The following is a 16,751-nucleotide window of genomic DNA, read 5'->3' on the forward strand; positions in this document are numbered from 1 at the left end:
ATCGACAGTTTTTGCGTTTGCCCATCTGTAAGGGTAAGGCTTTCCAAATTCCGCGTGTTTTTAAAATGTTTGCATGCATGCACGCGCGACGAGCGTGAAAAGACGAGAGAGCGCAGCTTTTTTCGCAGAATCTCGAGAGAAAGATACACGTAAACCACTCCTTCCACAAATGCTCTCGGGAAAAGTTCAAATGCTTCTTCTCTTGAAAGGTCCGCTGCCTTTTTTCCTCCTCTTCTGTCTCTTCCCCGGAGAGAGAGAGAGGAAGAGCCAGGAGAAAGGGTAGATAAGTTCGTTTCTGTCTCCGCTTGGCTTGGGCAAGAGGACCATGGATGTGCGATTTATTTTTTTAAAAAGGGCCTTCCTTCGTCTCCAGGAGACGTTCATTTGCCCGCCGCTCTAACAATTCCGAAGACTCTCCTTGTCGCCCGAAAATAGCTCTGTGGCTCTTGCCTCTTTTTCGAGCCCAAAGGAGAGTGCGCTTCCGGCCCGCTCGTGCGCATGCGTCTTTTGAATCTTCAAGACAAAAAGCCGACGCCGCTTCTCTCTCCTTTTCCCATGTTTTATCGTGCGTCGGCACTCTTTGTCTTGCGGTGTCTGCGGAGGGATCTTTTTCGAATCTTTTCCTCTTGAAACTCGAGAAAAGCCGGCCGAGAAACAGTGCGAAACGGCCCAGCCAGAATCTCTCTGAGCCGCACGGAGACGCGAGGCGGATGATTTTTAGTGCGCCAAAAACCGAGGAGAGGCGTCGATTTAGGTGTATGTACCGCGCGAGAGGCGAGTTTGAGAAAGAGGAGAAAACCTCGAAAGGGATCGGGCACACTTTCTCTCGAAAGGCGAGCAGAGAAATTTACAGTCCCGAAGCAGTTTTTTTAGGCAGAAAACCAGACGAGCAGGGGAGAGAAAGAACGAAAGAGAAGGAAGAGGAAAGACGAAGAACCCAAAAGAGAGGCAGAAGCCTCACCGTGAAAGCCGAGGCACGTCTCTTGCCTTTCTTCTTCCTGCATCCCCTCTCGCTCGTCCCTCCGTTTTTATATCGACCCTTTTTTCTGACGGCTCGGACTGCCGCTTCTTCCTCCCTTCTTTTCCGCCTCTTCTCTGCCCCGCATCTTCCTCTGTTCAGTCCATCCTCCTCTGCGCAGATGACGTCTCCTGTGCATCTGCTGCTGAGGCGTGGCGGAGGATCACCTGCTACGCGAGGGTGCGGAGCAACTGGCGACGAAGGGCGGCCTGCGGAACGACTCTGCCGACTCTTCTCTTCTCTCTCCTCGCGAGACGAGAAACCTTTTTTCCGTCTCGTCGCGCTCCCCAAGCGCCGTCTCCTGCGCGTTGCCGGCCCGGATGCAGCCACGTGAGTGCCGTGCGCCGTCCTTCGGCGCACAGCGTCCACAAGTCAACTGCAAACGGTCCTGCACGGGAGCCTCTTTCCTCTCACGCAGCGAGATACGCGTGAAGGCGTGAGGGCCGAGCCGTAGCTTCCAGTGTGTACACAATGTGTAAACAGAGACGCGTCTGTGAATTGGGAAGAAGCGACCCAGCGACAGACGAGGGAGGCGAAGAAGAGACAGAACAGGGAGACCGGAAATTGAACAGAGAAGGCGAGGAAGGACCAGCGAGAGACGACAAGAGAGTAGAGGAGGGAGAACACGGGAGAGACCAAGAGAGAGACCAAGACAGAGAACGACACGGACAAAAAAGCGGAGAGAACACGAGAGAAGAGGGCGAACAAGACCGCGAAGATGGGGACGAGAGGGAGAAGAAGAGAGAGGCGGAGCGCGAGAAGTGGAGACGGCGTTCTTTGCACTGTGTTGCGGTTCGCGTTTTTGCGTGTGTCCAGCTTTCTGCAGGGACTCGTGACACAAGACGTTCGCTTCCTTGAATCGCCCCGTGCTTCCTCGCCTTCTCAGTTTGCTCGTCTCTTCTCCAAGCGGCCTCCCTCCTCATCTTCCGCTTCGTCCTTCGCGCGTGTTTCCGTCTCAGCTTCTCGCCGTTCTGCCTCCCCTTTCGCCTTTGCCCCCGACCTTCACCTCTTTCCTACCTCCTCCTGTTTTCTCTCCTCTACACTGTCTTCCTCTTGTCCCTCTTCTTCTCCCGCTTCTTCTGCTCTTTCTTCCTCTTCTCTTTCTCCTCCGTTGTGGGTTCCAGGCTTCGTGGGTGCGCGAGCAGCGCCTTTCGCCCTTCTGAACACACAGGGGCGAGTGCTCCTCGATGGCCACGTCGTACACCTGCCGAGGAAAGAGGCAGGGGAAGCCTCTGAGGCCGAAGACGGGCTGCGGGTCGCAGATGAAGACGCCTTTCTCCTCGACGTCGACGCCGCCGTCGGAGATCGCCTCTTTTCTTTCCTTCAGGTGAGCGAGAAGAACGCAGGGAAACGGAGGTACTACATAAGGACTTGACGGGAGGCTGTACAGCTTGTTCGCGCTGCCGACACCCCTATAGTCGCCGACACGAGGTCTCAGCGAAGCTCCACGCTGCGGCGTCAGGGTGTGCATTGCGTGTACGCAAAACGCTGACTCGCTGCTGTCTATATATGCACACGACGCGGGGGCGTGTTAAGACAGAGTAGATGCGGAAATGCATGCATTCTGTATTTCGAAGTTGTGCCCACTTCTTAGCTTGGCGGTAGGTGTGATAGCGAAGCCAAAGAGAGGGGACGCGTCTCGCTAAAGTGGATGTGTGTTCTCCCTGTGAAAGCGCTTAGGCATCGGGCCAACTCAAACCGATGGTCGGCAGATGTCGACTTGCGAGGCGACATGCCGTCACAACAATGTATAAATGTATATAGATTTACTCCTGCACTTAGGACTGTAGAGTGATTTGTCTATCTGGGTACGCACATCTGTCGAAACAGAAATATATGTATATATATATGTATATATACATATGTGTATTTCTGTTTGAATGCATGCATGTGGACGCGTGCGTCCCGGAAGACGGGCTGCGAAGGTTCGCTCCAGTACGAGTCCACGTGGTACCCTGCCGTTTTCTCACGTCTCTGCCATCGTTTTTTTCTTTTCGGCGTTCTGTTGCTTCCTCAGCGGGAGTCGGGGCTCCCAGGGTTGCGTGCGTTTTCTTTTTTTTCTTCAGCGTCGCCGTCTTTCTTCGCGCGTCGAAGTGAAGGGTCTCTCCGTCGACGTGCTGCAGCTTCTTCCGCCCGCGTGTCTCTCCTTCTCTCCCCTGTCTCCCTTCGCCTTCGCCTCGCGTCTCGCCGGAGTTCAGGGAGTAGCTGCGGCACGTGAAGAGGGAAGTCCGGTCGCTGGGGAGGCCTTCGGCAGCGGCGTGAATCTCGCGGGTGCCGGGGAGGATTCCTCCCCTCCGGGATACGAGGGCGTGAGCGCGGAGAGTGAGCATCTCCTCCGTCTCTGGGCGCATGCGAAGCGCCTGGCGGAGCACCTGACTTCCGGAACGCCTTACGGCCTCCTCAACGTCTCGGGCGACCGCCGAGAAGGCTGGTTGCTGACGAGCGTCAGCGGGAACAGAGACAGGCGAGACGAACGGCGAGAGGACGCAGTCGGAGCGGATCGTGAGGGACAGAGCTCGCCCATAGACGGGCGAGAGACTCCAGCGTGGGAGGCGCGGAACCGCGGCCTAGTGACGGTCGACGGCAGGTCCCCGAGGATGGGGTTTCGGGTGTATGTACACTCGGGGCAAGGGGAGGAGGCGCGATGTTTCGGAGAGGAACCAGGCAGTGGACCGGCGGATTCGAAGACCACAGCGCAGCCACCAGTCTTCTTCGTGGACGTGTGTGGTGTGACGGAGACGGAGGCAGGGAAAAACGCAGACGCCGCGTCTCTCGAAACGCGCTTGGCGGCCTCTTCGTTCCTCCACGCGTACTCTCCTTCGGTTCTGCTCGCGTCGCGAGGGCTCTCCTCGCCGCAGTTGTACGAGCTTCGACGGCGCGCGCTCGGCGTCCCCGAAGGCCCCGCGGAAGTCGGGATCCAGCGGTACCTCCTCCAGCACTTGAACATGGACTGGCAGGCGTACATACACCCGCGAGTGAACAAGGGATGCTTCCTCGGCCAGGAAGTCGTCACCCGTGCGCTGCTCCAGCTCTCCAATCGACGGCGGCTGGCGAGTTTCGTCATCGTCAGTCGCGCACAAGAGGCGTTCTCCTCGCCTTCTCAGGGTCGCGAGTCTCCCCGCTCTTCTCGCGCTCGCGCCGCTTCTTCGCCTTCTGTTTCCGCCTCTGAGGTTCGCCCTGCTGGTGAAGCCGGCGCGCATGGTGTCTCGCCGCCGGCGCCCGAAACGCCGGACGCGTCCACCTTGCCTTCGCCGACTTCTCGCCGCCTTCCGGCCCTCGCGGGACCGCAGGCAGCGTTTCCCGTTTCCTCCGCTTTGCCGCTCGGCGCCTCTCGAGAGCCGCACAGCTTGCTCCCGCAGCGTCGCGTTCCGGGTCGCTGCCAGCACGACACGCCGTCGTTTACCCATCTCTTCCCGCCTTGGTGCGAACACTTTCGGCCTTCGCGTCATTTTCCACTGCCTCGCGACTCCCCTCCGCCTGCAGCTTCGTCGGAACCAGGCCGAGGCACCAAGGGCTCTCTTCACGGGTCGTCCGCGCCCGAGCGCCTTGCCGCGGAGAAGCGTGAGGCGGGAGACGACGAAGGTGAACTGTTTCGAGGATTTCTTCCCGGGCTTTTTCCGCCTGGGGAACTCGAGCACTGGGCGCGCATCCTGTGCCTCGCTGACGCGGCAGCCGTCCGGCAGCTGGAACGCCCAGACGCGGAAACGGAGGGCGTGGAGGCACGGAGAGCTGGCGAGCAGCGAGACACAGGATGCGCGCCCACGCGTGGAGAAGACCCGGAAGGCAGAGGAGCGAAGAACGACGGGCGCTCGGAGACACTGGAAGCCGCAACGCAGCAAAAACCAAGAAAAATCTACGTCTACACTCGGGGGTGGACGGCGCCCACGCACGCTTCTCCAAGGGAAGAGCATCCGGAAGAAAAGGCCAAGCGACGCTCGCCAGCGGCGGCTTCGGGGTGGACAGAAGTCGGCGAGGTCGTCGTGGAACCCGCGAGAGAGAGGCACGGCGCAACTCTCGGCGTCGGAATCTGCATGCTGCGCGCGAGAGCGGGCGACCCGCCTCTGAAGAGTTACGAAGTGAGACGAGCGCGCGTGACACACGAGACGTCGCGGCAAGGCCTGCCGCCGAGTGGAGCCTCACGTTTTGTCGAAGACGCGCGGTGATCGAGACGAGAGATAGAGCCAGATAGCTGCACATGTAGAGGTAGTACCAAGTGCAGAGATCGAGAGATGTTTGTAGAGACAAAATGGAACACAGAACTATATAGAAGAATTGCAGCAACCAGACGGAAGGACTCGCCCCTGGCTGTCGGACAGGCAGTTTGTTCTCTTGTGTCATTCCTCAAGGGGGGTTTAGGGTTTAGGACGCAGGCGGGGCGTCGTCGTCCACAACCTGGCTTTGTGTGCAGCGCATGCGTCGCGTTCTCGTGAACCGTTTCAGTGTGTCACTTTTCTCTCCGCTGATGTTCTCGTTCCTCGTCGCCTTCTCGCCGTCTTTTTGGTTTCCTCTTTCGTTCACGATCTGGGGCTACGACGTGGACATCTGACGGCGCCCGCGCCCCGGTCGCAACCCGCTGCCTGTGTCGCACGTAAAAATTCCCTCATCCTCGCGTGCTTCGCCGAGGTCCCCAGACGACTCCACCTGGAGTCTGTGCTGTCGGTTTGTTTCCTGTTGCTGTCTTTTTCGTCGCACTTTGCCTCGCTCGTTTCTCGATTGCCTGGCCCCGTCACCTTCTGTCGCTTTCTGGTTGTATGTCTCGTCCTTGCGTGTCTGTCCCTATATCTGCGGTCTCTCGTCTGTATCTCCGCTTCCGTCTTTCTGTTTGTCCCCTCTGTGTCAGGACTATCTCGCGTCTCTAGGGCAGTGGATGGCATCTCCGTCTCCCGCCTTGATCGCCCGAAAGCCGCCCTCTGCATGGCCTCTGCCGCTTCTCTGCAACTTTCCCGGATCCCCCGACCACGCGCATGCAGTTCCAGTCGCTCAAGGCGCGCAAAACGCTCCCCGTACAGACCCTGTACCAACTCCTGAGAAGCCCAGCAGCTGCGCGGCAGCGCGGAGTGGCGACGGCGATTTCGCGCGTTCCGCCTGCGAGGACGAGTGCGCGGGCTTCGCCCGGAACTCGCAGGCGCCCGAAGAAGCAGAACAGACCGGGGACATCGAATGGTGTTTTCTTGGCCCTGCAATGTACGCCGTCGACGGATGGTTTGAGCAGCAAGCGCCTCCCAAAGTTGTTAGCAGCGCGTAAAGAAACACGCATTCCAGATCGCCTCTCGAACTCACGTATGAGCATGCGTAGAGAGTCTTCTACTCGAACTCACGTATGAGCATGCGTAGAGAGTCTTCTACTCGAACTCACGTATGAGCATGCGTAGAGAGTCTTCTACTCGAACTCACGTATGAGCATGCGTAGAGAGTCTTCTACTCGAGACGAATGTTCACACAGAGACGCGTCAGCGTGCACCTGTATACAAATGCATACAGTTGCAGGTGTAGGCTCTACACATATACCTATATACCTATATATATATATATATATGTATTTGTATCCGCAGATAGGTCTAAGTTTACATATATATATATATATATATATATGAATGTGTGTATATATATGTATTTGTATCCGCAGATAGGTCTAAGTTTACATATATATATATATATATATATATATATATATATGAATGTGTGTATATATATGTATTTGTATCCGCAGATAGGTCTAAGTTTACATATATATATATATATGAATGTGTGTATATATATGTATATATATAGAGAGAGATTTATTTTCGAGTGGGTGTATGGGGTAGCGTGGTGAAGAGGAGAGTGTTGGGAGGACGCGCGCCAGTGGAGGCACAAACCGTTGGGGTGCGAAGGCGTGCATCTTGTCTTCTCGATTTTTTCGGAACCGAATTCCGTCTCTTTCGCTGCGCTTCGAAGGTTGGATGGCGCGCGCTTGCCGGCAGGAAAAGAATTGAGAAGTTGACTCGTCAGACTCGACTGATCTCGGCACTCCTCCGCGTTCCGCTTGCAGGCAAACCAGAGGAACCCATCAACACACAAAAACATGGATATGCATGCACGTAAATATACAGGAGACTCCACGTCTATATATGCATGCATGTCCACAGCCACAAGAATGTGCAAATACATGCATTTCCCATAAAAGGATGCATTTATACCCAACGCTACATGCGTGTATGCATTCATGGGGAGAGATAACTACGCCAAAAGATCTGCGCATGGAGTTCTCTGGGTTTTCAGAGACGCCTTTGTCGAAATCGTGAGCGCTTTCATGGCGAACACTGCTGGCTTTCTCCGCGAGGTAACACCCAGGCTCTCCTGCTGACGAAGTCTTCGCTGTGCAGACGCACGCATGTACAATGCATACATGAATATAAACATATGCATAGGCGTCCATATATATATATATACATATACGTACATATATAGACAAAGTGTATGAATGTGTGTAGACGATGTGAATAGGGGTCCTTTTTTGACTAGTGCTCAGCTGTGCCATGCTTTCGCCTGTTGGATCGACTGGATGATCGGAACAGTTCCGCCCGTCGGCGTTTCAGGCGAGAATTCCTTCCAAAAAATAGGTTCTCAAATTCCTTTAGGAGTGTGTGCACGCGGCTGGAAAAGCGCCAAAACGTTGTTTCCTAGGGAAACGCCGCTCGGCCTTCCTCGGTCTTGGCCCGGCCTCTCCTCCGTAGCGTCTCTCGGTCTCGAGAACCCACCACCCCCCCGGCGGAAGCCAGAATGTGCTCGATTCAGGGTGCGTGGACTTTCCCCTCTCTCTGATTTTAACGATAGTTACGTGGATGGCTGCGGACTCTCTCTAGCCCTTGTGGCGCTCCGTTCGGTCTCCCCCGTGTAGAAACTGGAGCCGGCTTCTCGCGCGGCACGGTCTTGCTTCTCCGCTCGTGTCTAAGAAATCCACGTCGATGCATGGGAATCAACTTTGCGCGCAGAATGCCTCGGATCCCTAGGTGGCCTGTTGTCATCGACAGGGCTCTCCGAGCACTCCGTTTCCAGTTTTTTTCGCACGAAATTTCCAAGGCGCGTGTTCCTGGGGGAAACGCTGCTCGCGAGGCTTCTCTCCTCTTTTCGCGGCGCCGCGTTCTCGCCAGAGAAGCAAAAACGCATGCGGATGACTTGTCGCGAGTCAGGGTGTGGTCCGCGCCTTTTCGTCAGAGCCTGGCTTTTTTCAAAAGACATTTCCTTGAGAGGTCTCCGACGGGATATTTTCCGCGTCGTCCCTTTTCCGCATGCGCCGTGGCGTGTGTGTGCATGTTTCACAGCGTCGAATTTTCTCGGGCTTCCGCGAGTCTCCGCCGTGGAAATAGCTGGTTGCCGCGCTCGAATTTTTTTCCGCGCGAGTCGGGTGAAAAACGGCGCTCTTCCCGCCGCACAAAGAAACCTGCCTCGCATACGCTGTCCGTCCGACGAAAGGCTCGAAGTCTCCGTTTTCCCTCGCTTCCCTGTGTGTGCGATCCAGCGGAAACAACTCTCGATATGCGCGCCTGCTGGCGGGTAAACAACAACAGGAACGCCTACGCATGTGCACGAGAGAGTGTATAAACATCGGTGTGTGAATGCGTCCGGGTTTTGGCGTGCAGTGAACTTCACTCCCCGGCGTGAAAATCGCCTTTCTCGCCTCGCCTTGTCCCCGCGGCCACGCGCCTGTTTTTGCAAGTGTGTCACGTTTTCTGGCTGTTGCGCCGCCTCTCTCTCTCCTGATTCGAGGAAAGCGCGGGATCTTCCCTGAGGGAGGGCTGTGTCGATTCGTCCGCGGCTCGAACCGTCTTCTCTTCTGTGCTTCCCCTCCTTGTCTTTTCTCCTCCGTTCCTTCTTTGCCCCCCCTTTTTCTGTTCGTCTCATGCTTTCCTTTCTTCAGCGCGGGTCCGTCTGTTTGGGACGTCTCTCTCGCGTTTCCTCTTCAACTTCGGCATCTTCCCTTCTCTCGCGTCTCCAAAATGGAGACTTCCTCCGCGACGACGCTCTCGCCTCAGACCGATGACAAAGAGACAGCGGCGGAGACCCGCAGGAGCGTCGCTCCGCCCCAAGGTAAGAAAGGAGGAAAACTCCCGAAGAATCATGCTTCCTTTTTCCCCATCGGGTCCTTGTTCCCGATCGATGGAGCTGAAGACAGTCCAGAAGGAAAGAGAAGAGAAAGTGCTCCGCTGGCTGCACGGACGGAGGTCAAGGTGGAGGCGGCTCACCGGTGGGGGGAAGTTTTATCGAGAACCGTCGAAGAACAAGAACGCAGGAGGAGACAGCGAGAAGGCGAGAGACGTGCCGGTCTCGACCGAAGGCGAAAGCGAGAGAGAGAGAAGCTACGCCGGGCGCAAAGGGATGGAGCTGAAAGAAAGAGGAAGAGTCTGCCGTGGACGCAGGCCGCATGCCGTGTGCTCGTCTCCGATGCCTCAGGCGAAGAGCGCAAGTCACCCGAGCACGCGCTGAGCACTGGCGAATCTGAGAGCGAGGGAGAAGCTGGGAGTCACGTGACGTACTTGCGGCTGGGAGTCGACCTCGAACTGCAACCAAGCTGCGAGATAGTCAACTACCAGACGTCTCGCATCCACAAAATCGAAAATCTGCAAATGTGTCCCCACCTAAAGGTAAACGCACTCCCGCCTTTCCACTCTGTTCGGGTGTATGACTCTCTCTGCCTCTCGATCTCTCGGTAGCTCTCGAAACATGTTTGCCCACTTCTGTGTCAATCTGCCGTTCCCCACCTTTCTCGCCATCCCCCTCTTTCTCTTTCTCTTCCTCTTTCTCTCTTCGCGGTCAACCTCGCTCTCTGTGTCTCTAGGTTTCAGATGTGGTGTCCCGAGGTTCGCGTTGCGACACACTCGAAAGGAGCGCTGGACAACCTGTCCTTCTGTGTTTCTGACGTCAAATGCGCTGCTGAGCCGCACTTGCCAACATGCAAGCTTTGGCAGAGTTTCTTCCGTGCGTTTTGCGCGCTCGTCTTGCCGAACTCGAAGCTCTGTCCCGTGCGTTCTGTCTCGCAGAGCCTCGCTCTGAACGCGAACGACATCGAAAAAATCGAGAATTTGGAGGCGACTCCGCAGCTCGAGGAGCTGGAGCTGTACCAGAACCGAGTTCGCAAGATCGAAGGCCTCTCCACTCTCGTCCACCTCAGGTCTATTCGCTATTCTCTAAAACGTGACTGAGCAGGCAGATATATGGACTCTTTTTCCCGATTTCTACTTGTCGCCAGGACACGGATCCAGCCTTATCCAAAGGATGCTTCCCTCTCTTCAGGAACGACAACCTTACACATCTGCATATCAGCTACGCGCGTTTTCACGTCTCCAATCCCCGCGTGCTATTACATATATATACTATATATAAATGTACCTGAATATGATTTGCCCACCCGCAGATATATATATATATATATATATATATATGTAGCTATGTCTCGCGTTATAACCGAAGATGGGCCGGCCTATATCTTTATATGTATATACAGGTGCCCAGGTGTATGGTATCCATGTACAGACTCAACTCTGCATATATAAATATATATGCAGGTGTGATGGTCTTTGGTGGATGTGTATCCAGACGTTTTGCCTTCTTCCAGGATGCGCTGTGTCGAGAGTTTCAGGCGGGGACGGCGGGGAGCGCGAGGTGCCCTTGTCTTTCCAGGGACTGGAGAGCGAGTTCACGCGTGTGTGGCGAGGCTTCCTGTCTTCTGGTCGGTGTCAGACTCCTCGATTTGTCCTTCAACAAAATCCGAAAGATCGAGAATCTGGCCACGGCGGTGAACCTCGTGAAACTGTATCTTTCCAGCAACAAAATTGAAGTGGTCAGTGATGCCGAGTCCCACACAGCCGTTCCCCCGCAGAGACCGACGGCTCGAAAAGCGGTCGAAGCGTCTCCGGAGAAAGCGCTGAAATCCGTCAGAAAGAAAACGTTTTTCGGTGGGAGAACCGACGCGCGCGCCGGAAATTTGTGTCCTGGTCCCCCGTCGGTGGGGCTCCCCGTTTCGCGACGGGCAGGAACGGGAGTTGCGTTTTTGCGTTTCTCGCTCGCGTTTTTCGAGAGCGAAAAACCGACTGTGCGCCCGACACCAGAGAGAGTCTTTTCTTGCCTGTTTTTCCCGTAGATCGAGGGACTCGAGGCGCTCACGCATCTGGAGCTTCTCGAGCTGGGCAGTAACAAAATCCGCGAGATCAGGGGAATAGCCACCCTCACGGAACTGACGGAACTGTGGCTGGGGAAAAACAAGATAACTGAAATGGTAAGGGCTTCGCCTCTCGTGCTAAGTCACGCCCCGCTTGCAGAATCGGTCTCTATACATATATATATGTATGTTTTATATATGTTTTGCATATATATATATATATATATATATATAGATATATATAGATATATGTGGATATGTGTAGATATAGGCAGATGTATGTAGATGTCGATGTATGGACGTGTATATATAGGTGTAGCAGTGCATGTGAGGGGTTAAGTGGCTAAATCCTTCTGGGGCCGAACGCTAGACGCGTCAGGCGTTCACCCCACTGGAGAGAGGCGGAGGGAGAGGCTCGCGGGCCGGAGACAAAGCGAGAGAAGACACTCAGGTAGAAGGGTGAGCCAGAGAAAGAGAACCGGCTGAGTAGAGCTACAGCTGTATGGCTAGCCTAGGTGGAGCTCGCGTGTGGCAGGTCTGTTGAGGGTGGAAAGTCGTCTGGAGAGAGAGGTCGGGCGACGCAGATGCATCTCGAGGCAAAAACAATCACGAGTCAGGTACCATATCTGTCGACGGACACGCCGTTCTCGACGTCACTGGTTGGGCTTTTCCGCGCGTTTTGCAGAAATTGCCGTCGCTGCCGAAGCTGCAACGACTGAGCATCCAGTCGAATCGTTTGACACACTGGGATGACTCTCTCTTCTCCGCCTGTCCGAATTTGGAGGAACTCTATCTTTCACACAATCGCCTCGAAGGGCCGATCCCCGATGGCGTCGGCAAACTGGTAAAGTCCAAATCTTGTGCTCCCCACACATTTAGCTTAACATACCTTTATGATATATGCATGCATGCAAGAACATACATATATATGTATGTATATATATATATATATATATATATACATATATATATGTATATATATGCACGGCTGTCAAGGCGACTACACGTGGATGGGAAAGTCTGTGTGTTTGTCTTATTCCGTTGAGACATGCCCCATGAGTGCGTCTCGCATCTTGTGGCTAAGTGGTCAGTTCGGCAGAACTTTTGGTTTGCGTATACATGCCTACAATTTGGCGAGCATTCTCCTTCTCCAGATGCACGGCGTTGATCTGGACCTTTTGCGTGTGCAGAAGAAACTCAAGATCCTCGACTTGGGAGCCAATGCCGTGGACGACATGCGGGCTGTGGCGCAGTTGCCGGAGCTTGAGGAGCTCTGGGTGAGAGTCGGCGAGGGAGGCTCCACTTTTCAAAAAGGTTATCTTCCTTTTCAAGTGTTCGCGGGGCTAAAATACTGCGCGAAAGAGAACTCGGCGAACGATGATACACCGTGTTCCCAAAAAAGGCATATATATATATATATATGCAAGCATGTATCTGCATCTACCTGTCGTTATATATTTATATGTATATTTGGGTTGATTTTGGGGTATGTATACATGCATGCACAGATGCACATCTACACGTTTTTCAGTCGATATCTCGTATGTATATGCGTCTGTTGCGTGGATGTGAGTATATGTAGGTTGATGTGTGTCTTTGCATCGATCTGAGTCTGCTGAGACTCGCGTGCATCAGTTGTGGTTCTCTCCTCATGTGCTTGTGCCTTCTGTTTCTGCGGCAGATCAACGACAACAAACTCGCGAGTTTGGAGGCTGTGAAGGCGCTCCAGTCGATGAGCTCTTTGCGAACGCTGTACCTCGAAGGCAACCCAATCCACGCCAATCTAGGCCCTAGCTACCGCCAGAATATTGTGCAGATTTTCCCACGTAAGCCAGCCGCGCGTTCTTTCGGAACGCGACGAGCAGCCGAGAAACCGGACGCTGAGTCCATCAGGCGGATTTCCTCCCCTTCTCGTTCAACGCTTCTCATCAATATGTATATATATATATATATATAGGCACTAGCAAGTGCGTGTACACATATAGAGACTTATATATATATATCTATATATATATATACATATACATATACATATGTATGCATGTATGTATGTATATGAATGTCGAGGAATAAGAGGCCATCTCAGTGTGTGTCGTATGCTTGATGTTCCTCTTCTGCGTGGAAGCCGTGCGGTTGTTAAGCCTGTAGTTATAGATATGTATCTCTGCTGTGCTTGCTTGAATGTCCATGTGTTTTGTGTGTTTCGGGTTTCGCCGTGAACGGCGGGTTGTCTCCCCAGAATTGCGGCAGCTAGACGCCCTCCTGATCTGCGAAACGATCAACATCATCGAGCGACCTCTCTCGGGCAAGAGTAGGCGCCAAACAAGACTTGGAAATCCAAGGCTTCCCCCCCCCCCCCCCCCCCCCGACACACAACGCACACACACACACACACACACACACAGATCACATAGAGATGCGTCGATACAGATCGAGAGGTGGAGATGTGTTTGCGGATCTACTGAGTGTTTATCGTCTGGAGTGCGCATGCATGCTTTTGAAAGATGTGAAAGTTCTAGTGTGCATCTTCGGATCTCTGTGTGGAGACGCGGCTGCGGGGAGGCGGACTCTGCGCACGGTTGGGAGGGGGCGTCGGGCGTGAATTTTTTGGGGGCAAAAGCGAAAAAATTGCAACTTTGCGTCTTCCTCTGCGAGTCTTCAGTCCCATGACTCGCCGTTTTAGCTCGCCATCGGTAGCCCGAAGCGATGTTGATGTCCAAAGCGCACGCCTTTTTCATCTTTGAGAGTTCACGTACACGAAGCACCTGCGGAACATGCGCTTTTGCTGTCAAACGACGTTGATTCCTTGGCGTCTGTAATGACGTACACAAATAGCTACTCTCATATAAATTCATATTTACATATATATATATATATATATATATATGAACATGTGTGTGCTGTGGACCCTTTCGTTTCTTTCTGTGCAGTTGGGGCGACGAAGCGAAAGTCCATTATGAAGCACGACGCGTAGATCAGCGCCCGAATCCTCGGCGCATGCTGAAAGCGACAAATCAACTTCCCGCTCCTTTTTTCCGATATCTGTTGCGATGAGCCTGCGGTGTCGCGGCCTGCCCGTCACCGCCGCATCTCCCTGCCGATCTCTCTTTGGCAATGTGCCGCGGCGTCTCTCCACATGCGTGTGCACGTTGCTACAATATATATACATATATATACATATACATATATATGTATATATGTGTGTATATACATATATATACGTGTGTCCATTGTATGGAGATTTATATCCAGAGAGAGACATCTGTGAGAGTGTCATCAACGCGTGAGCGTCTCTCTTGCCAAAGTGCACAAGAGGAACGTTTCAGTTTTCCTGGAACCGGAGAGTGACTGCGCGCTTGCGAGCAGAGAAAAACCTAGAGTGCCCTACCGATGCCTCGTGGACCCAGGGATTTTTTTTCGAGAGTACACGATTCGGATTGTTCCCAGTTCGCACGAATGTGTGAAGAACTTGGAAAAAATCCGTAAAACTTCTCGTCTCCAGAGCTGCGCGTAGAAACAACCCTCCGCTTATGCGCCGTCCACACTGCGCCCCAAAAACAAATTTGAAGTTCACTGGACGCGCACATGCAAATCCTTACCATCCATATCTAAGCACTTCAGACATATATATATATATATATATATATATATATATATATAAGGACCATGTAGGGTAGGTGTAGGCACTTCACTTTGCGTGTATCCATCAATATATATATATATATATGCGTTTTCTCATGCAAAAGTGCGACTTCTCTATTGTGTGTTTGAGCACCCTGCCACCGTGTTTCTGCGTGACCCTGTCGGTATTTGTATCTCTTTTCTTTTTGTGTGTTTTTACGGTCGTCCCTAGAGTCGATCCGCTCGGGGCAACCGAAGGCGAAGACGGGGAACAGCGGAAACGGCTGGAAGGCAGCTGGGGAAAGAGTCTAGACGAAACCGCGGAGACGACAGGGCAGGACGAGACGTGGCAGCGACAAGACGAACGAGGCGGTAGAGTGCGCACTGAAAAAAAGGCAAAAAAAGGTACACACCGGTGTTCGACGCGAGAGACACGCTTTCCCAGTCTTTCCGGCGCAACGACAACGGCCTATCGGGGAGAGGCATGCGAAAAAAACTTCGTGAAAAACTTGGGCTGCGGCCTGATTTTGACAAAGACAAGGCGACGTGTGTCCGCGGGGACAAGGTGCGAGCATCTCGTGAACTGAAACAAGTCATAAACGCCCGAGAGGAAAAGCGCCGAGACGCGGCGACGTCTCTGCCTTTCGAGCCGGCGTCTCGCGAGCGGAGTCGCACCTGTGGACTCCGAAAGCGCGATCGTAAATAGCCCGTGGAGCGGAGAAAACAGCCTGAGCGGCCTCGCGGAGCCGGGGTCTGTTCCTCTTCATTTCGACGCTCCAGAGCGAATTCCCACACACACACACACGTCGCACTGGGTCAAGTACTCTCTGCGCTTGAGAGCGAACAGCCAGCGGGGCGTGCAAGCGGGGACGCGCTTCGTGGCTGACGAGTGCGAACGAAAGTGAACTCCCTCGGCAGGAAGGCACGGAACGGGCATGACGCAAACGCGCATATGCGGCTGAAGCAGAAGGAAGTGTCCAGAAGCTCAAAAATAGCCAGTACACGTGCGAGTGCAACTACCTGATTCGAAACTGTCTAAAACATACAGAGTGACACATGAACTCGCAATGAGGTGAGCATCGACTGTCGCCTCGGGGTGGGCGTCTGCGTGCATGCGCGAGACAACACGACAATCGACGAGGGCGCAGATGCCCGCGGAATTTGTAAAAATAGAGCCTTGAAGACAGCTTCTCACGTCCATTTTGGCGCGAGAAACCGGAAGCAAACGCGGAAACCTCCCTGTGTCGCCCCCGCGACGGATGATCGCTGGGCTTCCCAACAGAGAGACCCCGAAAAATGCGCAGTTCGCCAGCACGATCGCCGCGTCGCTCGCGAGAGCGGCGGAGGGTTGTCGCCCGGTGTCTCTTTCTCTGCCTTTCTGCATGGAACTCTCCCGCACGTGCGAGAACCCTCTCTCGAGCTGCTGGCGCTCGTCCGAGGAGCCGTGGAGAAAAATGGGTCATATCCCGTCCCCGACGCGCCAAAAAATAGCTGGAATGTGCCTTCTCCCTGTCAGCAATACTTGCAGTCGCCTCTCCGCGTCCGCTGCGTTTTGCGAGGTGGATGTCGCTGTCGACAAACGCGAACCGCAGCCGTGCGCTGGCGCCTCCCTCTAAAAAATGCGCCGAAAACGAAAGAAACAGCGACTGTCTCTCCCCGAAACCTCTCGGCCCGCGCTGGGCGCTCTCCGCGGCGTGCATGCGTTTCGGTCGACGGCTCGATATAGGCCACGCCCGCGCAAAAATAACTACCTTGATGCTGGATACCTTCAATCCGGGCACTGCCCCGGAGATGTGCGTTCGGCTGAGCCGCCCTCAAGTGTGGACTTGGCCCCCCCCCCCCCCCCGCTGGAGTCCCGGGTAGAACAACTCAGTCCTCTCTTGAGACATAAAAGGAAGCGAACTCCTGTTCGCATGGTCTTCTTTGAAACATTGCCGCAAATGGTCAATGAACAGTCGTTGATCTTTGGGAGAG

At 54.1% G+C, this 16,751-nt stretch overlaps 2 protein-coding genes across 2 annotated transcripts; both read left to right on the forward strand.

Annotated features, from left to right (window-relative positions):
- Positions 1 to 169: 169 nt before the first annotated feature.
- NCLIV_038620 (putative protein phosphatases pp1 regulatory subunit) lies at positions 170 to 6,263 on the forward strand (the record flags this gene model as incomplete). Its single annotated transcript, XM_003880771.1, has 4 exons — positions 170 to 209; positions 2,143 to 2,345; positions 3,085 to 5,094; positions 5,859 to 6,263. 4 exons carry the CDS (start codon positions 170 to 172, stop codon positions 6,261 to 6,263), a joined length of 2,658 nt encoding a protein of 885 aa, XP_003880820.1.
- Positions 6,264 to 8,997: 2,734 nt separating this feature from the next.
- NCLIV_038630 (conserved hypothetical protein) lies at positions 8,998 to 14,130 on the forward strand (the record flags this gene model as incomplete). Its single annotated transcript, XM_003880772.1, has 10 exons — positions 8,998 to 9,088; positions 9,452 to 9,642; positions 10,039 to 10,169; positions 10,739 to 10,838; positions 11,139 to 11,273; positions 11,842 to 12,000; positions 12,311 to 12,433; positions 12,838 to 12,982; positions 13,396 to 13,467; positions 14,087 to 14,130. 10 exons carry the CDS (start codon positions 8,998 to 9,000, stop codon positions 14,128 to 14,130), a joined length of 1,191 nt encoding a protein of 396 aa, XP_003880821.1.
- Between the last annotated feature and the right edge of the window lie 2,621 nt (positions 14,131 to 16,751).

Source organism: Neospora caninum, chromosome IX (genome assembly GCF_000208865.1).
Source record: "Neospora caninum Liverpool complete genome, chromosome IX".
In the NCBI taxonomy this organism is placed as follows: domain Eukaryota; phylum Apicomplexa; class Conoidasida; order Eucoccidiorida; family Sarcocystidae; genus Neospora; species Neospora caninum.